A 23,901-nucleotide genomic window follows, 5' to 3' on the forward strand; every position below is an offset into this window, starting at 1 on the left:
CGAGACCTATCTCCCAGGGAGGACCTCATGTGAATGGCAACTCGACAGCGCACACTTCGATCGAAGACTCAAAATCAACTTCTCAGACGTCTCCAAATGGCCAGAGAAGCAACGTCAACGACTTGCCAATTTACCGACCCCCAGCTCCTCTTTCACAGTCGCCTGAACAGACAAAGCGGCAACCCCTGTTCGCCAATGGGGAAGGCGCTAAGCGAAAGCGAGATTCAATGTCTGAGGGAGCGGAAGTCAACGACGCGAAGAGACCGAAGGTTGATGAAACTGGCGAGTTTACTGAAGGTGGCGATGCTGAGCTTGCAAGAGCTCTGCGGCAAGCCACGTAGGCTTGCGGCACTGAAGCAAGTAGGATTGGCGAGTTTGGAAGTGTATGAGATGATTTGCATGGCGCGGTGCGGGCTTGTTGTATGAATACGGGACCATCTCCACTACGACTGACGGTCGCTGGAAACACGATAGGGTGCACGGAACGGCACCGATGTTGTACAATAGCAGATACCAAGGTGTTGTCGCTGAACGATGTTACGATCGAGGCGTCGGACGCAAGTAGGGTGCAATAGTCGATCAAAAAGACTTTGCAGTATCCGAGAGAGGAAGTGCAGTTCATTCGTTGCGTGGGTGACGCTTCGCACGTGCGAGGTGGAATTTCTGGATATGGCCTACGAAAGCTGCATGTGGTCAGCACATAACTCTCTTCACGACTGGCGCACATTGTCGCTGACCCAACGAATTTGTAGGGCCGCACATACGATTCTTCACAATCTTCGCAATTCTTGGGAAGGTAGTATCTCACAAGTTAGTATCTCACATTCCCTTCTGCTCTGCCTCTCTGGTCTACTTCCCGGTCTCCAGCATCACCACTGCCCGTTTCCCTTTCCACCATATTCCACTCAGACCGAAAGTCCACACATGTCCTAAAATATGGAGAATCTAGGCCTCTTCGGCAGGCTCCCAGGCGAACTCCGTAACCAAATCTACGACATGGTCCTGACGCACGTCCCCGGACAGAAGGCGTCTTCTGCGCTGCTGAGGACTTGCAAGCAGATCTATCGCGAAGGAATCGACGTGCTGCACCACAACAGCACTTTCTACGTCGATTTCGATGTGGATTACACAACTATGTTCGCCGTCGGCGATGTTTACGGGTACTACTTCGACGCGAGAGGCCGGCGCCACTCAAGCATGCCGGATGTCCCACGCCTCAGGAGTTCGGACGCTTTCTTCCCGCCTTGGTCGACGAAGGTGAGGAAGTGGTGGATCACCATCGATGTGAGCTTGAGGCCGGTGGGGCTCAGTGCGTTGCTGTTGAACATGAGCTCGGCTTTGAAGAGACAAGACTGCGCCGTGAAGGAGATCAAGCTGGATATCAGAAACTTCGACCAGGAGAGGAGGAATGCGGGCATGTTTATCAGAGGGCGCTATATCCCATCATGAAAATCCCTCAGAAGATCGCCTTGACGCTGAACTTGGAGAATTTCGAACCGGGCCACGTGAAGTTCATCCAACGAACTCGACTGGACAACGATGCAGAGATTACGGACCTCCTGCACTTCGACCCCCTCAGCGAAATCCACGCCCTCGAAAACACCATCCGCCATCTCCTCCCCCGCGACCCCAACCCGGGGAAACTCCTTCCTCCAACCCCCCTCCAAACCCTCTGGGCCATGAGCACGGCCGAATTCCCCTCGCCGCACCGCCACTACCAACTCCCCGCCTACGACTCCATCGCGGACGCAACTCTGAAAAAGTACATCGAGACGCTCAAAACCGTCCTGCAGTTGTTGAAGGTGGGGGCTAGCGAGGGGATGCAGGACAGGTGGGTGGCGGAGTGGAGGGTGTTGGGGGAGTTGGGGTTTAACGGGAAGGTGCTGAGGATTGTGGGGGAGGGGTGGGGGAGGGCGTTTGGGAGGCTTTGTGTGGCGAGGGCGAAGTTGGAGGTTCGGGGGGTTGTTGGTTGGTAGGTGGTAGGGGTTGAGGTGAATGGGTGGAGGGGTGCCGGTGAAGCGAATGAATGTAAGAGCTAGTAAATGGGAGGAGGGAATGGTGAATGGACGTCTCGACTGCGTTTAAATAAGACGCTGCTGTCCCTCGTGTCTTGTCCGAGACATTTGAACAGCTTTGACAAGACTCTTTTTGCCGACTGCGACCAACTCGACTCCAAAGACACCACCCTGCTGTTCGACTGCATCCTGATCTCCTGCGGAGTCGCCGACACCGTCATGTCCAACATCAGCACCAGCCAGACTGGTCCAGTCTCACCCTCAGACATGACCCTTCTCAGCCCCAGCAACCGCCTCGACTCCGGAACCACCGTATCCTCCCAAGTCGCCGCCCTCGCCCTCGCCCCTAAAGACGAACCCTTCACAGCCTGCTTCCTCTCCTTCAACCAAACCAAAACCTACTCCCCCCTCTGCCACCTAACCCTCACCGGCGCCCTCGAAGCAACAAGCTGCGACCCAACCTCCAAAACAAACATCGACATCCTCTGGCCCGAAAGTCTCCTCCGCGCCCCGCGCATCGTCGTCAACATCTACCTGCAAGACACCGAACCCACCGCTTGGCGCCATCTGTCGGATTTCTTCGCGGTATATTGGTTCTTGGAGTCGTTGGCGGGGTTCTTGGGGAGAGTGAGGAGCAGAAAGTGGAGGTTAGGTTTTTGGAGGGGGAGGTGGAGGTCGGGAGGTTGTTGCATCGGGATGTGCTGCGGGCGTTGGATGGGTTTGGGGTGAGGGTTGAGGCTGAGCCCGAGGGGGTTTGGGGGGAGAGGAAGTGATAACGGTAACTTTGCAAAGGAACGAGTAACAGCGAGGAATTGAGATTGCTGGACAAGAAGGGGCGGGACAAAAGAGATGACAATGAAGAACAAAGCAGCAGATGCCGACTGTCAGACATGGAAGGCCCGGAGGGTTGAGAAGAAGTAAGTGGAATAGCCACACGACTGTATTCTTAGCCTAGAATCGTATGATTGTTAGGAAACGGGAGACCTCACTTTCCACATCCATTCACTTGCTTTCCCGCCAAGCCGCTAAGCAAAAAATGCCACGTGCTGTCGCATGTCACTTGTCGCTAGTGACGCGGGCCGTCCATTCGCGAGCACTTCATCTTCCGTTTGCTTGCGTCTGACTTAACTTCTCGTCGCAACACACTACATCAATACGACGTCGCAGGTCGCACGCAGCGGCCATCGACTCAGCGTGTTCTCTTTGTTGCCGCGCCGCACATACTACCACAACATCACCAGTCGCCGGCACCCCAAGTCGCATCGCAACACGCATGGCACATCATTACGAGTCGCCCTCGACCCTCGTCATGGCTCCGTCTCCCAACACCGCCGAAGAGGAGCAGGAAGTCTTTCGCTTCTTTGACCTAGCTCCCGAACTTCGCAACCGCATCTACGAGTATGCGCTTGTTCAGAACCGCTTCCAAAAGCACTTCGCCAACACAGCGTTGCTGCGAGTCTCCAAGGAGGTGTATCGAGAGGCCGCCGGCATCTTCTGGTCGCAGACCACTTTCTGCATCAGAGCCCATAAACCAACACGATCCACGGACGAGGGTCTGCGGGATGCCAACTTCGACTTCATCAGCGGGGATATGCATGCGATGGTGGAACGTAGCACATTGGATAGATTCGTCAACTCCTTCCCATCAGCAATCCTGAAGGTGGCTCGGATCGAGATCAAAGCACCCGTGTGCCGCCCAGAAATCCCGAATCACCTCCTCTATTCCCTCGCCAGCATTCTTCGTCGCTCGAGTCTGAAGATGCAAGACCTCAGCATCGAGCTTGAACATGGGAGAGACGTCGAGTTACGACTGGCCTACCCGCTCCTGAGAATGCCGCCGCACCTCAACATCTTCTACCACAGCTCCGACAAGGCTTCCGAGGAGCAAGTGCGCGGCAGATACCTCGAGGGCAACAAGGTCAAGAAGCTCAGACCCGCCTGCACTACATTTGAAGCTTCTGTCGAGATGAAGGCACTACGCCCGAAGATCGAGGCGTATCTCAAGTCGTTCCCCAAGAAGCCAAATTCGCAAAAAGCAGGATCCGATGGGAGCGGAAAAGATTGGAAACTCGTTGGGAAGTACTTGAAGAAGGCTGACGCGGCATTCAATCGCCCGGGGACTGCTAGCCTGTCTGGAGACCGGATGCGGATGGCATATGTAGCCACGTTGGCACGGTGGGTGGAGATGCGGGAGGCTGGTGTGCGGTTCGGTGACGAGGAAGTTGGTGAGTTGAAGAGGCTGTTCATGACGCTCAAGGATGAGAAGGCGGACTTTGTCGAGGGGACGTGAGGCGTCCTGATGTTGGCATCATGTATGTATGGGATGCCCGACTTGCACAGATTGAACACTCAACATGCTTGGAGAGGAAAGAGAGAGAGAACGAAGCACCTGAGGACACCTGCACGGAAGGATTCGTGTTAGTAAGACGTCTCCCAAATCAGATTAGATGATTCGCTCGCTACTTCATCCAATAGCATTCAATAACTTCGCTCGGCGAACCTCCTTTGTCTCTGTCAACACAACTTCCTAAACAACCTCGAAGTCTGCTGCGGAACGTTCGAAGTCTACCTAAGAGATGTCAGCCTTGTGCACTGATAATTCCCGGCGCGCCTCGAAGAACTGAGACGAGACGCTGTCTGTGATTTCTTGCGAGCCTCGTTAGTGGGAAAGTCCCAACGTATCAACCACTGTTCTACGGCACGCAGAGGTCCTGCAACTCACGCGCTCGTAAAAGAGCAACTTGTCGAGTACTGTAGGCGGAAAGTAATAATTTTCAATTTGCTAAGCCGATGCAGATCCTACTTGGACCACATGGCTACAGTCCACCGAGCTCCTCTTTACACTCCTGCCCCTCTTCGTATCTCGTTTCCCTGCGCTCGCTCACGTCATTCCTGCTACTTGATACTTGAAGAGATGCCATCAGTTGAGATGATAATAGGGAAGATTAACGCCTGCATCGGTCCGGGCGACCTCAAAGAGACGAAGCAGCTCCGGTAACCCGATTCGGGTTGCACAACAGGCGATCGTGGCGGTTGGTTGCCCCATGGCTGCCGAAAACATGTACTCACAGGGGTTTGTATCTGCACCTAGGGCCGAGTGGCGCTCTTCTGATCCAATGGCGACACACCAACCATTTCCTCAGCTTTCGAAAGAAGGCGTCGACACCAGGCGAACACTCACCGGTCAATCAGACAAATGCATAGCTGGTCAGCTGGGCGTACGGCTCGAGATAGCAGACCTGGAGTCGAGACAGCAGGCATGGATCTCAGGAAGCGTCGCGAGCTAGAGCTCACAACAAGGCTGAGATTTATCCTATACTTATTGACCACAGACCTGCCATTTTATTCTGAAACTCGACCTCACCTTCGCTCTCTAGGGAACTTGATATCTTTTCAGCTCACATCATGAGCCAGCAGGAAAGTCGTCGTTATGCAGGTGCCCTCAGTTGTCAAGATCGACGCTGTATGACCCCAAAGGAGACCGTGTTCTTCTGCGGAGACTGCGACAGTACCTTGTGTGAAGTTTGCTGGAATTATCAAGTTGCTCACGAAGCCGGCAAGAAGGCTCGAGATGGCAAAGAGCACGAAAAAGCCGCGCTGCCGTTAATGCAGCTTTACCAGGACATATTGCATAACTCAATGTCCAAGCTCGAGTTAGAGGAACTCCATGATAGAGACATAAAGGCGCTGTGGTTTGGTTAGTATCGTCTCTGATCGCATGCAAGCGCTCCCGCTGATGTTCTCCAGGTGTGGAAAAGGACAAAGAGACAGGGCTCTTGTACTTGAACGATCGCGGACGATACATGTCGCTGCTTGCTGACTCAAATGTCGGCGAGCATGTTGCGAGGTACCCCCAGCTAGTCTCCTTCATTGGCGACACGAGTACGTTGGCCTCGACTTTTTGACAGAAGCCTCTAATTGCATGCCAGATGCTGGAAAGAGCACAATCATCAAAATCCTGATTCGTCGCCAGCAGCTGCATAACAGTAAAACTACAGAAGGCGAGTTTCCATCGCCTATATCTGGCTCAGATGCACATGAGAAGACTCCTACAACCGGTGATGTTCACCTATATGCCGATCCCGGCACAGCACGTACTCAATTCCCCCTCTTGTTCGCTGACTGCGAGGGCCTCGAAGGCGGCACTGGCGAGCCTTCAGCAATACAATTCCGCAGAAACGCAGCTGCAAGGGCTGAGTCTGCTGCTAGACTCGTGAGGAGACCTCGGGCGATATGGATGCGTCACCCTCGACCTATTGAATGGGCCACGAGTGAGGACAAACGGAGTCGAGATTTCGTTGTCAAGGAACTGTATCCGCGGTTGCTGTACACCTTCTCTGATGTCACAGTCTTCGTTCTGAAAAACCCGAAGTACGATCCCACAGACTGGCTCTGGCTTATGGACTGCTAATACTCTGATGTAGGACTTTCCAATCGGTCCTGAAGAAGCTGATCCGCTGGGGTGTGGCTTCTCTCGAGAAGTCGCTCAATGTTCCACGTTTGCCGCATGCGATCGTGGTGCTAAACATGAGCAATGTCGAAGTAGATGAGTGGAACCCTGAAATTGCTACTGAAGCATTCCTCAACTCCATTGGCGCTCGAAGCGGGCTAGGAGATGACCACGAGTTCAAGACGTTGGCCGCCAACTGGAAGCGAGGGACTGACGATGAGATCACTAACACGTATGCCCTCTTGCACAAGTACTACTCATCGTTCACGGTCGTAAGAGTTCCATCTGGAGCAGGGCGTTTCACTTTGCTAGAGCAGCAAGCGGGAGTTCTTCAACGAGTCATCGAGGATAAATGTGCGGAGTCCTTCATCGTCAAGAATCGATATCACATGCCTGTCACGTCCGATGGAGTGACTCGATATCTGCAAGCTGGCTTCGATCATTTTGCGAAGACGCTTGACATACCGTTCGACTTCATCAAGGCGGAGCTGAAGAACAATCCTTTGCCAGAGGATTTCGCGGACCATATCTGGGCGTTGCTGTTAATGATTCTCCAACTGCCAGCACTCCAACCCGAGCAGATTATGGACACCCTCGGGAAGTATGTGGCATCATGTATACAGCTTGATGCCATGCAACGTGATGAGGGTATGATTACTACTTTGATCTTAACACTGTATTTCGATCCTTGCTAATGCCTCCTAGGGCCGGTCGCTGATCTCTTTCGTGGATATGTTCCTTCACTAGAGGCAGTTTTGACAGAGTTCCGGGACAAACACTGGCCGTGTTCATTCAAAGATGCAAAAGGACAAGCGTGTAAGAACAGTTGCAGTGGTCACATCGCCAAAGGCCATCAGAATGAAGCTGGAAAGCCTATCGGTCTTGGAACCCATGAGACAAATGTCGACTTCTATTATTACAAGCAGAAATGGCTGGCGGCCATCGAAAACCGCGTCATGACCATAGACAAGGCCGTCCAGATCCCTGACGAGACGTCAAGGCACGGGCTGAGGGCAAAGTTTCGCTCTCACATACTCCGAGATTTCATGACGAAGTCTTTCGATAACTTCCGTATCATGGGGGCCCGAGAACGCTTCGTAAGCCACACGACTTGCATTGCCTGTTTGCAAACGATACCGGAGCACGTCCTACCCTGTGGCCATGTCGTCTGTACAGACTGTGTCAACATCCACGGCAAATCCCTCAGCGACTGCGTAACGTTGATCGAGCAGTGCCCTCTGCACGACACAGACAGATTTGTCGAACCGTGGCGCATCAGTACCAAGCCTCGCCACGCTGGAGTAAGAGTGCTTAGTCTAGACGGGTACGTCTTGCTGAATATCGTGGAGCCATCTACTTCTTTCAACTGATATCTCGGCAGTGGCGGTGTGAGAGGTATCATTGAGCTCGAAGTGCTCAAAGCAATTCAAGACGAGCTGGGAGGCTCCCTGTCAATACAGGCATTCTTAGACCTCATCGTAGGCACTAGGTACGTTGCTTGAAGTTCTCTATGGTCCCATATTGACGTTCCACAGCACAGGTGGGATCATCGCACTCGCGCTTGGCACCAAACAATGGTCGTTGGCCCGGTGCACCGATGACTTCCTGAGCCTGTGCAATGACGCTTTCACGAAGCGGGACCCAGAGTCTATCCCCAAATGGATGACCTTGTTCGCCAGACAGAGCATTTATAAGACGAAGCCACTTTATGGAGCACTACGAAAGAGCCTTGGTGATGATTTGATGTTTGGCGGCACGCATGAGCAGCAAGCCCAGTTCCCCTTGAAGGTAGCGGTCACCACACATTCAGATATAGGCAAAGGGCCCGCCATCATCACCAACTACAGCCGCCCGGACAACAGCAACGATGAATACGACTTGATTCGTTCCTCGCACCCAGAACAAGAGATGAAAGTATGGGAGGCTGCAGCTGCAACCTCCGCAGCACCTAAGTACTTCAAAACCTTCATTCATGAGGCCACTGATCGATCGTTCGTGGACGGTGCGCTTTACTGGAACAATCCAGCGGTTTTGGCAGAGTCCGAGCGACAGCTGTTGTGGCCGGACAAAGCAGCAGTGGAACCTGACATTCTGCTCTCTATTGGAACTGGACAGCACACCGCGCATATCAATGAGCAAATTGCAGCCCAGGACAGTGGAAACACGCCGTGAGTGCATCGTCACATGATGGGACCCTTTAAGCTAGAGGCTGATCGCGCATAGCTTCGCACCGACACTCATTGTGAATAGGGGGATGAAAGCCAAGAAGCGATTTCGAAGAAGCATCAAGGTCTTGGTAAGAGAAGTCTGTGGAAACATCTGTCGAGTCTCAATGCGAGGCGATTGCCGTGTCTGACTTTCGATCTAGGCCAAGCGCTTTGACAACATGCTCGATACTGAGAGATCATGGCGAAAGTTTGAGAATCAAATTGAGAGGACCAGAAACGTCTGGCCGAATCGGAGGCCTCTGCCATATGTCCGCTGGAATGTCGATTTACGTACCAAGCCACCGAAATTGGATGCAGTCCTCCACTTGCGAGCATTGCAGCGAAAAGCGAAGATTGAACTCGGTACCAAGAAGTCCAGGGAGATGACACAGCTGGTGGCGAATCAACTGGTAGCATCAACATTCTATTTCCACAAGGAGAAGACGTCCTCCCAGAGCAAGAAGTGTTTTGGAAGCATACGCTGCAGATTTGAGAACCATACCGAATGGATGGGCAGTTTGGGCGAGTACCTGCTGCGCCAGGCCAAGCTCTCCTTTGTCGTGCGAGAAGCTCAGGCGTATCAGAACCACCAAGAGGTATGAATTGCATCTGCCTGTACCTTGAATGGCTTATTTACATGCTCGACAGATTCAATTTGCGAAAGCAGCGGTACAGCGGATGGCGCTCGACAAGGTCTTCGAGCCCATTCAGATCGAAATCCCTGTCTGGAATCAGATGGCGAGGACCGACATTGCTCTTCGCCTTGGAGGATTTCACGTCGAACGCCTCCTATACCCGATCAGTGGATTCCCCCAGCAGCTGCTACTCGAAGAGACTGCGACCTGTAAGTATAAAGCCACTCTCGACGTGAGCAGAAGACTAATAATACGCTCCTCACAGCCCGCCGCTCATCATCTTTCATATCTGCGCCTAGACTGCTGGCTCGATGGAACCATAAGAATCTCGAGACACTGGAATCGGCCGTACCATTGAGGTCATTCTTGACTACTACAACGAAACTAGCCCTGCTGGCTTCCATGCGTCTCGAGGCCGACAGCGGATTTCCGATCCTGGCGCGTACTGATTCGTTCCAGTCTAAGCGCGGCTTGTCTGTCCTTGAGCATCTTGAGGACGATGCGGATGCTGTTGGAGGAGCTGAGCAGTCCGACTCTACAGATTCAGAGGACTCTTGAGTCCGCGGCTGAGCTGTTAGTGACGGTACATCCTGCAGCCCAACGGTACTGAGTAGGTCGAACGATCAGGTTGGTGATGAAGGAGTTCGAGACGAGAGATGAGAAAAGAACCCGGCGTTGCATTACAACTCCATTGTTACTATGGGTCACATCATAAGGTACACAAAGACAGTCTCACGAATCAGAATAGACTTTTCGCGAACATCACTTGGACCACACACACACGCACATCCAATCTTCCCATCCATCCACGCATCCATCTCAACCTAAAGCCTGCTCAATCCAGTAATCTCTCTCGGAGCATGATACTCCGGCACGCGCATCTCCAGCGCACGGCCCGTGTAGCCAAGGTCCTCAGCAGCGAGGACGGCGCACTTCTCGCCGATGAGCAGGGCGGTCGAGTACGTGTTGCAGCCGACGTTATCGGGGCAGATGGACAAGTCGGCGACCTTGAGGTTCTTGACGCCGTGGACGTTGAGGCGCTCGTCGAGGACGCCGTGCTTCACGATCGAGTTGCCTTCCTTCGGGGCCATGGAGCACGTACCTATCAATTATATCAGTATGGAGGGACGAGTGGAAGATGGTGAGACGGATACATACCAAGCGAGTGCCAAGTCGTCTCAACATGACGCTTGACCCACTCCTCGATGGCGAGGATATCGTCCTTGCTGTACTGCAAGTCCTCTTGGATTTCCTGCTGGTTGCTGTTGAGGAAGGAGTCCTCGGGGCGCTTGCCTGGCTTCTTGCGTTCGTGCCAGCTGCCGTGCTGGATGTTGGCCGTGATGTGGTTGGGGCCGGCGTAGGCGTTGGTCGTCTCCACGTCCAAGTCGTGGCAGCGAGCTGGGGAGTCGAAGGCGTAGAATGGGTGAAGAGCCATCTGTGGTCATGTTAGTGGGATGATGTGGTAGCGAGTCTGTGATTGTACTTACGACTTCACCAGCGAAGGCATCCATGCGACGGGCAGTCTCACGAGACTTGATGTAGCCCCAAACCATCGGGGCCATATCACGCTTGTCATTCATGAAACCAGCATCGAAGTCTGGAGCCTCGTATGGGTTGGGAGAGGTGATGTGGGTGAAGCCACGCGAGAAGGGGTATTCCAAGAAGTGGAACATGGTGAAGAACTTGCCCGGTGGGATCTGCATGTGGTCACCGAAGAAGCCAGCAATGACCGAGTAATGCATGACAGGCTTGTCGGGCTTGTCCTTGAAGTAACTGTCCCAGCCCGAGCGGAACTCGTTGCATGGCCAGGAGTCGATCTCCCTGAGCTCGTCCTCGGTTGGGCGAGCCTTGACACCGGCCTCGATGCCGTTGGTGGCCAGTGGGCCAGTGCCGTTGATGTTCCACTGGGTGAAGACCTTGTCTTGGACCTTCTCGTCGCCGCGGACGAAGTCATCGAAGGAGTCGGCCCATGGCTTGGCACGATATGGTGCGAAGGTCAAGTAGTGGTCTTGGAAGTTCAAACCAACACCGGGCAGGTCGACGAGTGGTTTGACACCGGCCTTGCGGAGCTTCTGTGCGTCACCGATACCAGAGCGCTGGAGAATCAATGGGGAGCTGAGCGTGCCGCCGCTGACGACGATCAACTTGCGCGCACGGAAAGTCCTGGATGTTTGCTCCGATGGGTGAAGAGGCTTGGTTGGGACAGTCTTGACGCCGACTGCTTTGCCATTCTCGAGGATGACCTTGTCGGCTTTGGTATTGACGACCAGGTGCAAGTTCTCGTGGTTCTGGCGAGTGCTGTGAATGTAGGCATGGGCCGAGTCAGAGCGGCGGCCAGTGTCGCGGTTGATCCACTTGAGCCAATGCTCGGCACCGTGGCCAGTGACTAAGTCTTGGAGATCATCTGTCACTGGGAAGCCTTGTGATTCCTGTAAAGCATGTCAGCGACGGTCCAGGCTGGCGTGTCATCCATACGCACGGCTGCACGCAAGAAGTCTTGCATGACTGGGTATGTGTAGTTGCCAAAGGAGACCTTGATTGGGCCCTCAAAGCCGTGCAGGTCACGGTTGTTGCAAGCTCTCTGATATGTCTCATGCTTCTTCATCAATGGGATGAGCTCCTTGGTAGTCCAGCCCTTGGCCTGGAAGTCATCATAGTCGGAGGCAGAGGCACGAGTGTACATCTGAGATCCTATCAGCTCAGTTCCCAACAGTTGACCGTCATCGAACTCACCATAAAGTTGATGGAGGATCCACCACCCAAGACATGAGCAGCTGGAACAATGGCACGACGGCCAGCAAGCCACTCCGATGGCCTGGAGTAGTAAAACGAAGCCGTCTTGCTGTCCAACTTCATGTTCCTGGGGAAGATACCCGGGCGGAACACCCATGGGTTGTTGAGGTTGCTCTCGCCAGCCTCAACGAGCAGGACTTGGAGCTTGTGGTCCAAGTTGGCCAAACGGCCAGCAACAACACAACTGCATCGCCGTCAATGTTGATCCAGTTTTATGCCGATGGCAGCTATGATCGTACCCGCATGATCCTCCTCCAACAACAATGATATCAACCTCGTCCGGAATCGTCATCTTGACCAGTTCCCTTCAGCACCTTTTCAAATCAAAGAAAGACAACAAGTTCCAATTTGTTCAGAGTTGTGGAGGAGGAGGAGAGGATGGCGGAGGACTGTGATCAGTCGTGATCATCAGCACGCAGAACGGCCAGTATATCAACCTCGAGTCCCCGCATCTTCAGAGCAGTCAGGTGCTTCTTCGGGAGAGAGGAGCTTTGGACTCCCACGTACGTGGTACAAGGGATTGACAAGGGATGCGGTTTGATGAGAGGCACGTAGCTGTTGGGGAAGTGCAGGGCAGCTCACGCCACGACGGATAAAAGCGCAATTGCCCTCTACTGCCGTGCGAAACGAGGCTAGTATGCTGGATTTGGATTCCCTGCGGCCTGTCGTCGAGAAGAGGGTCGATCCAATCCATTGCGTTGCATCCAAACACGTACGGCCAGTGAGGTGTGCAATGTCCATTCCGCGTCCATGTCCAACCAAGCCCCTCGCCGATAGAACCCAACAACCCAGCCTCACGAATGTGCGACCTGAGACTTGCTCAGATTCAGGTGCGGAGAACCTAGTCAAAAGTTCCAGCATCTCGCATGTCGAATATCCAGCAATGGGATCGAGCGCAGCTTGGGCTCCAGGATCAATCTGATGTCGCAGGAGCTTAGTCGATTCGTTTGGTCCTAGCCGGGTGTCCTGATCCGCTCATCTTTGAGAGAAGTGGTGGAGCTACCACTGTGCTGGTAGTGAGCTTCCTGGTGGACAAAGAGTGACTCGTGTCATAACACTGCCTTTCTGCACTGGATCAGAGATGGCATCGACACATGAGGTCGCTATAGAGCCGATCGGCTACGAGCAGCTAGCTTCACGGAGTCGACGGGTCCACACATTCGTGGCGCCGTACCGTAACTCTCCCTCACGTATCTCTCCACTCCAGGACTGCCAACAGCACCCTTTGAGGGGTCCCTGTTGCGAAACACGCCACGCCATTGGCCCGCTCAACAGCTGCCCATGTGCAAGCGTCTTCAGAGTTGAACTTTCTCCACACTGTGATGCGCTCCTTTCATGCATCTCTGCAGCTGCTTTTGCGGGGTCGTTATGGGGAACCTTGCCTGTCAACTTGAACATGCTGCCGGGATCCGAGTGTAGGCGAGCCTCCTCTTTCTAATTCAATTCTGTCCTATCCTGCTCGCTTCAAATATCCCCTCGGGAGCAGCATCGGACTCGTCAACACTGTTTCGCTGGCTGGAATCGGCTTGCCAGGGCGAGATGACACTATATCGGAAGACCACGGACAAGACGAGGAAGTTGCCTGTCAGTGAACCCGACCCATGTCTCGTGGGGCAAGCGGAGGAGTCTATCATTGGAAGAAGGACCGTCGTAGCGACTGCAAGCTCTTACAGGACTCCGCACGACTCCCAAGACTCCAAGAGACTACTGCCACGAAGCTCCAGTGAGGAGTTGATGAGGCGCGCGTCCCCCTTCTCTCATCTTCCGGCGTGGTACGTAGAGGACGTATACGAAAGCTTCCTTCAGGTACCGGAGATACGTATCGCTCGAAGAGGACGCTTTGTTGCGTGTCGTGAATCCAATCGTGGTTGCTGTGTGACGTTTTTGACCAGTGTCCGGCTGGTCGCTGCCTCGAGCGGCATGCAATTATTCGAGGATGCTACTTCCGACGTGTATGTCCAGGAACACCCAGGGAACGCTCCCAGAATCCGCGGAGCGGCGTTATAGGCGCTTGGTGCGTGTGGCTCGTCCAGATGCTCCTGAGAGGGGGCTGAAATCATTCCAATTTGTTAGATTGGAGAGCTATCTCGGATCCAATTATCCTACATTGACCGGAGAGCCAGTCTACATCGCAGCCATACTTTGGCTACATCTGAAAATGGGCTGTGAGATGCTGTCAGTATATCAGGACATCCATAGCCATGCAATGCCCGCATGTAATATCCCCACCCAAACCGTCAACCCTGGTGCCGATCTCGATATCAAGCCTCGTAGATGGACAACCCATCTTCCATGTCCTCCTCATCCATCTGATGATGTTTCCCGTCGGGACGTTCGTCGAGTTTTTCGTGCAGCCCTTGCGAGTTAGGGCCATCCTGCACCCCTTGCCATTCATCCGTGTCTTCTCCATCTTCACTTGGAGCGATCGGAACTGTCGTGACATCGTCGACCTCAGTATCACCATCTCCACCCCGCGAGTCGAAGTGACTATGCGGCGTGGCATAAGCAAATGGCGTGGTTCCCCTTGGTCGGTTCGTCGCCTGGCTGCTCCGGGTATGCCCGATCTCCTCTTGCAGGTAAGGAGATGGTGGCTCGCGACTCCATCTAGGTGTGAAGTTTACTCCCCGTCGTTCAAGTTCCGGGGACGTGGAGATTCGACGGCGCTTTGCGATGTACTCCGGCGAGTATTCAAATGTGCTGGCTGTAGGCTCAAGTTCGAATGATGCTACTCTTCGCTTGGGTGCGACTTCCGCCTCGACTGCAGAGCTGGGCAACGAAGCCGACCTCACACGCGAATGTCGAGTAGCAGTGGGAGAGAGCATGACAACATCATCTTTGTCGACCTCGTGACCATCATCTTCACTCACGTCCCATCCAGATTCTTCGTGTGATGAGGCAAAGGAGGAGTGCAAGCTGGTAGAGTGATCCAGACGGTCGTTGTAGGTCCAGCAAGCTTCCACAATGTCGCCATCGATCTGAGCCTCTTGAACGATCCCATCCACGTCGAAGGCAGGCAAGCTTCTCAACTCAGGCCACGTCCAGCCCAAACGTGCAGGCTGCGTGTATCCCTCAGTAGTGGTGAGGTACAGTCGTCGCTCTCCATCGTTCACTTTCATGAAGACGCTTGCTTCAAGAAATTCTGCGGTCCACGTAGCTGGAGTCACCATCTCTGCTGGGCTCAGAAACCGCAGACGACTCGACTTTCGCTGTTTTCGAAGTGGAATGAGGCGCGCTTGCAGGCCTTGATACTTGTGGACGATATCACCTTCCGGTGGCCCTTGCTGGCGAATAACATTGCCAAAAGCATTCGAGATGGCATTGACGATGTGATGTGGGTCTGGCGATTGTAGTACCACATCACGGACCAGGCCACGGCTCGCCAATCTCTGAAACACGGTTCCAGATGGACCACAAGCCTTCGGCGAAAGCCATTCGTCTTCAGTTTGTTTCGCCCATGCTTCAATCGACTCTGTTGTCCAAGCGCCGCTGCTAGCGTTGGATCTGAAGGATGTTTTCAACATCGACTGATGAGTGGGCCAGTCTTCCGATGTCTGTGTGGCAGTCCGGATCGAATGCTGCGTGGACTCGCTAGAAGAGAACCAGATGCCGGGTAGTTGCCGACCAAAGGGGAGAACAACGACGGAAATGTGCCATGGGCGAGCGGCCGACGGCATTGCAACATGCTCAAGGCTGGCGATTCTCGACTCGAGCGCATCGATTCGTGGACCAGTCTCTGCGTTTGCAGCAAGAGTTGCAAGCACTACAGCTTCAGTCTGGGCAGCCGCATTCTCGTCGAATGAGCCGTCATCCGAAGCCAAAGAGCTTGCGTCAGGAAGAAGACGTCTCCTCTTGTTCTCAGATGATTCTGGCACTTCATAATCCTCTTGACTGCTCTTTGACCTTTCGTGTTCAGAACGCCAAGTCTCGAGCTCATCTAAGCGCCGTCCAACTCCCTCCATCCTCTCGTCATTGTCATCCGCTGCTCGAGCTTCGTCCTGTTCCGTACGCCACGACTCCAAGTCAATAAGTCTGGAGTCTTGAAGATCGAACTTTTCCTGAACTTCGTCACTCGGCATGTGCGAGAAAGAGACGCCTTCGAGGATATTGATTCTTCGGCCATAATCCTGTATGGTGTTGCACATTTCTTGTATCGAAAGAGATGGGCCCATGGTCGTTGTAGGAGGCGGCGTCGGTTCAGTCGGATTTGGCAAACTATTCGCTTGATTTGTCGCATTTTGTGGTAACGATCGAGGAGGCGCCACATTTCTAGGCTGTGCAGGAGACTGTCCAGGCTGGACTGCTGGAAAGTGGGTTGCTCTGAAATCTGGAGTGCCCCGAATACTGGGTGTGGCCACCTCTGTAGCACTGTACTCATCTGCAGGAGCCTCAGCGATATTGATCGGAGGAATATTGACCGGTGGACCCATCAAGCGGCTTTGCTGGACATGTTCTCGCAGCGCCTGTGAAGGACTTGCCCTGCCCAGGTCGTCATAAACGCTGGGCACAGCAGTCGATGGGAGTTTGGACGTGTCGCCAGAATTGCCACCTTCTTGCAGGCGAGCAAAGCCGTTGAGAGCATACCACAGGCGACTATTGATAGACTCAGCCTGTGGTTCTGTGGTATTCCTGATCCCTAGGCCGGTGGTCGGTCGAGTAGACGCAGGCCTTGGCTGCCCAGTATATGGATTATCATGGTCTCCTATCAGCGAACTCCAAGTCGGAGGCACGAATCCGCCATTCTGGCTGGCTCCATTAGCCTGGTGCGAGCTCGGAAACGTATTGACAGCCAGTCCAGCAGGCTGTGGGTTGCTTTGCGCGTTGCCCGCTGGCACAACGTTGTCGTGGAAGCACGCATGGTGTCCGCAAAAGCACCAGGCTCTTTCGCTCTCTTGATTCACAACATGGCTCTTGTTCAACCAAAATCTCCTACATCCACACGTCGGGGCCTTCACGCCGGCGTTCAGGTCTCGATAGCTGCACGCTCCATTGGGTAAAAGTATCTGCTCCAGCCTACTGCCACCGCTCAGTGACCTCCCGATGGCTTGACCATAGTAGGCCGCCATTGGCGGGCTACCAATGGCAGTTGTTCAATTAGCATGCCATTGATGTGAGAGTGAAGTGCAGATCGAGGTCGGACGGCCGTGAAGTGCTCGAGTCGGCGGATTTGGTGGACTATATAGAAGGTACGACAATTAAGTACAGGCAGTTGCGATTTGCGTGAGGCTTCGTAAGGCTTCGTGGATTCGTCAATGGGATTGCGTGTGGTGGGTGACGAGTGCAGGTGTACGCGAAAGAAAATGGACGAGCGATGGAGAGTCACTTGACAAGCAGCTGCCCCCACGCCAACTTGACGCCCGCCCAGGGTCTGGTGCCTCGCTGCCTGATACTGCATGGTGCAACGTCGATACCGGCCTCTTTCATTGGATCGGAGAGCAGTCCGCCCACTTCTCCTCGGCCGATAGGCGAGTTGGCTGAGACATGTTGCCTTCCAAGTTTCTTTCATTCACTCACCTTTCTCTCGGCAGAATCACATGCTTTCTCGATTAGGAAGCTCCCGTGCCAACCTGCCGGCTGAATGGACTGACTGAGGAACAGCTGCACGCAAGAAAGATCCAGAGGACTTAGAAGATCGGCAGGCGCAATTCGCGAAACCATGCCATGGAGCTCGAGACCCATCTACGCAAGTTTCGGCACCTGACATGGCAGAACTCCGACGAAAATGTTGCATTGCCGCTACCTGTTTCCGACTTCGACACTGTGTTCGGACTTCTACCCGAAAACATAAAGCCCTCGCCTCGACCAATTCCAAAAGACGCCCAATTTCCTTCACACGACAATCTCTCCACGGGTGCAAACTGTGTTTGCGGCGACTTGATTGCTCGAGTGATCGCAAATGCTCGTCTTGATGACGACGACCATGCGTCCAAGTTCTGCCTTGCCAGATTGTCCGCCACTGTGTCAGAATTTTTGGCAGAACCGCCACCTTGTAGTGTCTGCAACTTCATACAGCACCACATCAGTACCGAGCTCGCAATGGACAAAGACAAAGAGAAGTATCTCAACGAGAAACTGGAGCTAAGTCTAAGCTTTGATCGACCCCGTCACTTCCGTTACCCGACCATAACCGTCTCGGCTGGAGGGCATGAGCTGAAGGACCTCTCACTAGTGCCAACATTATATGATACCTCTGAAGACATTGCACATCTTCCGTTGTCAACCACAGTCGTTCCATCCAACTCAATGGACGTGGACGTGCTGGAAACACTCAGATCATGGCTTCGGCAATGTGAGGACCATTCCGGGTGTGTCCGACCGAAGGCGAAGCGCTCGCCGCGCAGGCTTGTCGATGTTGGGACCGAACGTATCCCGGAATTACATCTCCGCACTTGTGATGGTAACGAGGGCGATTTCGTTGCGCTGAGTTATTGCTGGGGCCATTATAAAGGCCCGAAGCTCACACAAACCTGCATCGAGGCATTCCACGAAGGTTTGGACGAGACGATTCTTCCCCAGACATACAAAGATGCTATCTGGGTGACACGAAAGCTAGGAATTCGCTATCTCTGGATTGATGCATTGTGCATCCTGCAAGACAACGAAGAAGACTGGCGGGCCGAAAGCATGAAGATGGACCAAGTCTATGGTAACGCTCGGCTGACAATTGCTGCCTTCAGGGCCTCCTCCGACATGGAAGGCTTTTTGGGTGACCGAGACTCTCAGCCCATTTGGGCATTCTGCGGTACAATAAGTTACATCGACGAAAAATACCCTGTTTACATGGTTGATGAAGATGAAATGAGGAAGTTCAAATTTTACATCCACGAGCCGCAGGGACCTCTGGGAAAGCAGCCATTAGCTTCACGAGGATGGGCAATACAAGAAAGGCTAATGTCTCGGCGCATCGTCTACTTCACCTCGAATCGTATGATCTGGCAATGTACGCGTGGCATCACCACGGAAGAAGGGCTGATCTGCGACCCTCAGTTGCAGCTCGCATGGATCAAAGACAACACTGCCCATTCGTATTGGTGTGATGTCGTGAAGCAGTACTCTTCCTGCAAGCTCAGCCATCCTAGCGATCGTCTGCCTGCGCTTGCTGGGCTGGAGCATGCTATCCGGGGTTTGCGAACCGACGACGATAGCTTTTGTTCGGTCACTGGAAGCACGACATCATCAACTCTCTTCTCTGGATAGTGTTACCAGATGACGGACCGAAAACGCAGGGCGTTATTCGTAACGCCATGTGTAAAGCACCGACATGGTCTTGGGCATCTATGGCTCCTGGCGTCCAAATCCGTCCTTCTTATTCCTTGCACGAGTCATATCTCCAGGAAAAGCCGATAGCTCGTAGTCTCCAACTTCCCTCGCCAAATCTGCTTGTGGACGACGATCATCCTGCCTGGGGGCTGTGGATTCATACACCCTTCGTGAACGGCACTGTAGAAACACATTCGTCTTTCCCATCAGCATGGCTGAAGTTACACTCCTCCCCCTTGCACTCCTTCGAAATCGAGGCCCGATTAGACGAGTTCCAACCAGAATCAGGATCAGCCAAAGAATGCGCATTGGTGCTACTCTACGATAACGGATGATGCTCCTATAAAGGGCTGCTACTGCAACCAGTGTCTACGGATTCAGTCCAATTCCGACGAATAGGGACGTTCGAGACGTTGCATGATTTCGACTATGAGGAGAGTCTGATCCGACGACTCGCCATAGAACGAGAGATATGCCTCGTGTAGTCGACTTGCTAATGAAGAACTGAGGGGTCCTGTCGAGAGCTGCTCAATTATCCAAGCCTATGGCTTACTTTGAGTTAAAAGCAACGGCAATGGAGGTGTAAAAGTTCTCATGGCTTCAATGTTTGTTCCTAAGGGAGACCCTTAGGGACCCCTAGAAACGAACTATTAAAGTTTGGGCGAGAAGCAGCTATGAGGAATCACCAACGGATGGAGCAGGTTGCCAAATGCGAATGCGCCCTGCATCATCCCGAATTACACATGCAACAGCCACCAAAATCATCCACATATACTTCAACTTTGGACATGTTGTAAACACGCCAGACATGTCTCCCATCAAGTTCCCAATCCAAGGCAGCTGCGGCTGTGGCCATGTCCGCTATCAACTGCATCGACGACCAATCTTCACACAATGCTGCCATTGCCAGCAATGCCAGCGCGAAGCCGGCTCAGCGTTTGCCATCAACGCTTTGATCGAAGCAAATGAGCTGACCACTGCGGAGGAACTCGAACATATCATCATGCCTTCAGAAAGCGGCCATGGACAAGCGATCGCAAGATGTCCTCGCTGCCGAGTGGCCTTGTGGAGCTACTACTCAGATCACGGTCCGCATTTGAAGTTTTTGAGGGTCGCTACATTGGACAGAGGATCGAAGGCTATTGAGGAGCTGTTACGGCCTGAGGCATTCATATTCATCAAGTACAAGATGCAGTGGAACGAGCTGCCGGAGTATGCTCATGCGGAGGGCAGAGTCTTCGATGAGTACTATGACGAGCGCAAGATGTACTCCGAAGAAGCATACGCTCGATTCCAAGCTGTCGAGCTTAAGGGCGAAGAGTGGAGGTCCAAGGGAAGGCAATGGGATGACTTGGGTGAGGTCGAGGACCTGAGGCGCTGACGAGAATGCACAAGCTACACCAACACTCTCTGCGAAGAGCACAACCGCAGAGGTACGCTCCCAGCTTCATATTCCACCACCTCGATCTCCTGCGATGCAGACTCAGCGTCCACATATCTCGCACAAATAAGTCTGAAGATTTGACGAGCTCCCTCCCCGACCGTGACGACGTCCGAAAACCTCGCTTCTTCCGGCAGTGTCGATGGCAGCAGCTTCTCTTCCAACCCGAGAATACTCTGAGCTCTGCCCTCCTCCACCTCGGCCGCCGCTTGGGCATATTTGCTCAGAGCCTGGCTGTCCTCCAAACCCTCCTGCTTTTGGATCTTGCTCAACAAGTGTATTGCTCGATACCTCAGCTGCGGATCGCGACATTTGTGGGCGATGAGATCGAGAGTCGGGAGGATGCTGGAGCCAAAGAAACGGATCTGGGTTTGCGTTTCCTGTCCCGTGGCAGATATTGGCTTTCCCTCCTCCTTCACGTAACGCTCGGCCATATCCAGGGCATCTGCGAAGTCGTTCGTAAAGTGGTCTGTCGGTAACTCGTTGCTATCGCGACATGTGGCGAGCGTGAAGCTTGAATATAAGTGTTTGGTGCGCAGTAGGAGAAATGTTCTAAGGTCTCTCCGCTTAAGCTTATCTTCGTGTTCAACGAATGCTTCCTTCCACCGTCTATGCGCTATTTGCAATTGCTGTAATCGGGTTGCTTGCATGCCAGAGATGGCGATCGTCCTGCTTAGACAAGCTGTCAGGCAGAAGCAGAAGCCGTTGGTGCTGACGCGGGAATCTAAGGTGAACGATGTCCTTGCCTTGGCAAGTTGAAAGAACTCGGCCCTCAGATGATCGCCAGCTGTTGCGAGTGCATTGAGGTTTATGACGGCTTCCTTCCACGATTTGAACGAAGTGGATGACAAGTCACGCCAGTCGGAGCAGCAGTCCAGGTCGTGATGCTGCTTATCGACAAAGAAAGCGGACATTCCATTGCTCTGACTGAAGACGGAATCGAAGAATCTAGCACTTGGGCTATACATCCCTTGCGTGTATGAGGAGCAACTCTTTGCAAGATTCCACCCGAGGTGGGCATGCTGTGCAGCAGCCGAATTCTGGCTCCGGAACGTCTCGAAGCAGACGAAAAGCAGGCAAACAAGTAGCGTGGATTCGGCGCCGCCTTCCATCGACGCTGCCGTATTCAACCGATACCTCAACAGTCTGAGGGCTTTTCCATATTGCCGCGTCGCCTCCAGTGCCGGTTCTTGGATGAGGGGTCGGGGAAAGGAGGAATGCATTAGCACGGTGAGAGCTCTTGCCATGGTACCTGTGGCGGTAATTGCGAGGAATACGGTGGGTTCTCGAACGCTCAGCTGCAAGGCCGTCGAAACCCATTCCGGTGAGGGGAGAATCGCTTGCAAGGCCGGGGCCGTCACGTTCTGGAAATGCTCAAAGCCGTATCTCTCTCGGTCGGTCAAGTCATGGCTAATGCTCTGCCAAAAGGGCACAGTCTTGCCAGACAAAGACGAAGAGGAGCCCGTCGATGTAGCAGGGAGCAGCGGCCGACCACGAGAAGAGACTGGGAGGGATGCTGCGCCAATTTCGCCATCACAGGTCCGGCCAGTCGATACGCATCGATTGCATGCTGGCCGAGTCTCGTCGCACTTCACTTTCCGTATCCTTGGAGAAGATTAGCTCTCAGCGGTCTACGTTGGACAATCGACTCCACCTGCACGTCCTGCAGCCATTGCGAGTGGGGTTTGCGACTCTCCGTCTCGGAAGCGGTGCAGCCATCGATGTCGATGGAGTTGACCGACGCAATGCGTGTCAAGTGACAGAGGACGAAGTAGCATGAAGGATGGGAGCGAGTCAAAGTTGGGAGAAGGGTGATGTTCTTGTCTACTTAACTTTATCTAAATATAGCAGCTCTGGTATGATATTTGGTAACGAGAAGAGGTCTAATTACATTTACCACTAGCAAGCTCGCGGCTAGCTATATCTTTAATGAGGAATTCGTCGGCCAGCTTTTAACTATATACGGAGTGCCTTGGGACCTGCTACCCCTACTGTGGGAATATTATTGGCCTTGGCCTCGGCCTCCTCTGCCCAAATTAGCCTTTTGCGTCTTTCTATACCTCAAGTTTTGTCCTTTACAAACATACACATTTCCTCTGCGACATCCTATTCAGGCCCGAATATCGAAGGCGTTCCGGCTTGACATCGCTGCGACGTCCCTCAAGTTCCGAAGTCGCACTTCGCGCATGTAGACTGCTTGCTCTGCCGACGGCTCTCGCATAGTCTCTTCCTCCAATCCGTAGTGAAGTCGGTGGACGGCGTATCCCAGCAAGACTGCTAAGCCGCAGGAAATGATGATAACGAACGTAGCAAGCGCGTAGAGAGACGGGTCGTTGAAGAGACCCATGAACGTATTGTTGATCCTTTGGTTTCGCTTCCGGAGGAGGTTCGCTTTCAACGAGATGTGGCCGTGGTAGGAATCGGGGTGGTATGATCCGTGAGATTTGTCGACTGGAGCAAGCTGAACGCAGACATGAAGGCGACTATATATTTGTTCTGGCACATGGCCGTTTCAAGGCGTCGCGGCGAGGCGAATGGACTGCTCTGATCTGGTGCCTCGATAGGGGCGTCTCTCCATTGTATTGAGCTTTGAAGGGCATCGCTCGGCGACCAGCCAATCATCGGTATGAAGCGGCATGCCAGATAGACGATCAATGGTTCCAGTAAAGGGAAGGAACAAGATGTCGCTTCTGATCCATCTACTATTCTCGACCTCGCCTTCGAATGTTCGAACGATTGGCCTGGTCGGCGGACGACCAATAGCATACCGCAATGCGCCGGATCGGGCCGCCGTTTGCCGTGCGCTACTATAGCCGTGGCCCGTGAGGCTGGCTACCTTACCTTACCGAGACTTCATGTTCTCTTCGCCTATGCTTTCTTCCAGCAACACGAACGGCTTGGTATCGACCACTCCCACTGTTGTCAAATCTCCTAGTCTAGAAGTGCGCTGCAAAAAAGTCTCCGGCCTTCTGCTTTCCAGTCAAAACATTCTCGGCCATTTCAGCAGCTTCGTGCTGTCTTGCTTCAGATCTGTGTGTGATGCGCTTCGATCGCGCGGTCTACTGACATGACCCTCTCTTCACCTGGTGACAGCCTGACAGGA

The 23,901-nt window shown here is 53.5% G+C and overlaps 7 protein-coding genes across 7 annotated transcripts; 4 read left to right on the forward strand and 3 right to left on the reverse strand.

Annotated features, from left to right (window-relative positions):
• Window positions 1-936: 936 nt before the first annotated feature.
• On the forward strand, window positions 937-4,546 carry M409DRAFT_48883 (uncharacterized protein; the record flags this gene model as incomplete). Its single annotated transcript, XM_033811069.1, has 6 exons — window positions 937-1,309; window positions 1,345-1,972; window positions 2,132-2,642; window positions 2,904-2,932; window positions 3,183-4,240; window positions 4,491-4,546. 6 exons carry the CDS (start codon window positions 937-939, stop codon window positions 4,544-4,546), a joined length of 2,655 nt encoding a protein of 884 aa, XP_033674872.1.
• Window positions 4,547-5,818: 1,272 nt separating this feature from the next.
• M409DRAFT_62174 (uncharacterized protein) lies at window positions 5,819-8,637 on the forward strand (the record flags this gene model as incomplete). The annotated part of the gene is made up of 6 exons (XM_033815053.1): window positions 5,819-5,897; window positions 5,945-6,386; window positions 6,440-7,113; window positions 7,171-7,789; window positions 7,847-7,954; window positions 8,001-8,637. The coding sequence occupies 6 exons, from the start codon at window positions 5,819-5,821 to the stop codon at window positions 8,635-8,637; spliced, it is 2,559 nt and encodes an 852-aa protein (XP_033674873.1).
• Window positions 8,638-10,131: 1,494 nt separating this feature from the next.
• M409DRAFT_62175 (GMC oxidoreductase) lies at window positions 10,132-12,392 on the reverse strand (the record flags this gene model as incomplete). Its single annotated transcript, XM_033815054.1, has 6 exons — window positions 10,132-10,409; window positions 10,466-10,742; window positions 10,795-11,736; window positions 11,787-11,990; window positions 12,041-12,284; window positions 12,340-12,392. 6 exons carry the CDS (start codon window positions 12,390-12,392, stop codon window positions 10,132-10,134), a joined length of 1,998 nt encoding a protein of 665 aa, XP_033674874.1.
• A 1,969-nt stretch (window positions 12,393-14,361) lies between these two features.
• M409DRAFT_62187 (uncharacterized protein) lies at window positions 14,362-17,163 on the reverse strand (the record flags this gene model as incomplete). Its single annotated transcript, XM_033815059.1, has 2 exons — window positions 14,362-14,531; window positions 14,589-17,163. 2 exons carry the CDS (start codon window positions 17,161-17,163, stop codon window positions 14,362-14,364), a joined length of 2,745 nt encoding a protein of 914 aa, XP_033674875.1.
• Window positions 17,164-17,758: 595 nt separating this feature from the next.
• On the forward strand, window positions 17,759-19,294 carry M409DRAFT_16258 (uncharacterized protein; the record flags this gene model as incomplete). Its single annotated transcript, XM_033803552.1, has 1 exon — window positions 17,759-19,294. One exon carries the CDS (start codon window positions 17,759-17,761, stop codon window positions 19,292-19,294), a length of 1,536 nt encoding a protein of 511 aa, XP_033674876.1.
• Window positions 19,295-20,165: 871 nt separating this feature from the next.
• M409DRAFT_16259 (uncharacterized protein) lies at window positions 20,166-20,738 on the forward strand (the record flags this gene model as incomplete). Its single annotated transcript, XM_033803553.1, has 1 exon — window positions 20,166-20,738. The coding sequence occupies one exon, from the start codon at window positions 20,166-20,168 to the stop codon at window positions 20,736-20,738; it is 573 nt and encodes a 190-aa protein (XP_033674877.1).
• A 14-nt stretch (window positions 20,739-20,752) lies between these two features.
• On the reverse strand, window positions 20,753-22,471 carry M409DRAFT_48888 (uncharacterized protein; the record flags this gene model as incomplete). Its single annotated transcript, XM_033811070.1, has 2 exons — window positions 20,753-22,403; window positions 22,434-22,471. 2 exons carry the CDS (start codon window positions 22,469-22,471, stop codon window positions 20,753-20,755), a joined length of 1,689 nt encoding a protein of 562 aa, XP_033674878.1.
• Window positions 22,472-23,901: the final 1,430 nt, after the last annotated feature.

Source organism: Zasmidium cellare, assembly GCF_010093935.1.
Source record: "Zasmidium cellare ATCC 36951 unplaced genomic scaffold M409scaffold_1, whole genome shotgun sequence".
NCBI lineage: Eukaryota > Fungi > Ascomycota > Dothideomycetes > Mycosphaerellales > Mycosphaerellaceae > Zasmidium > Zasmidium cellare.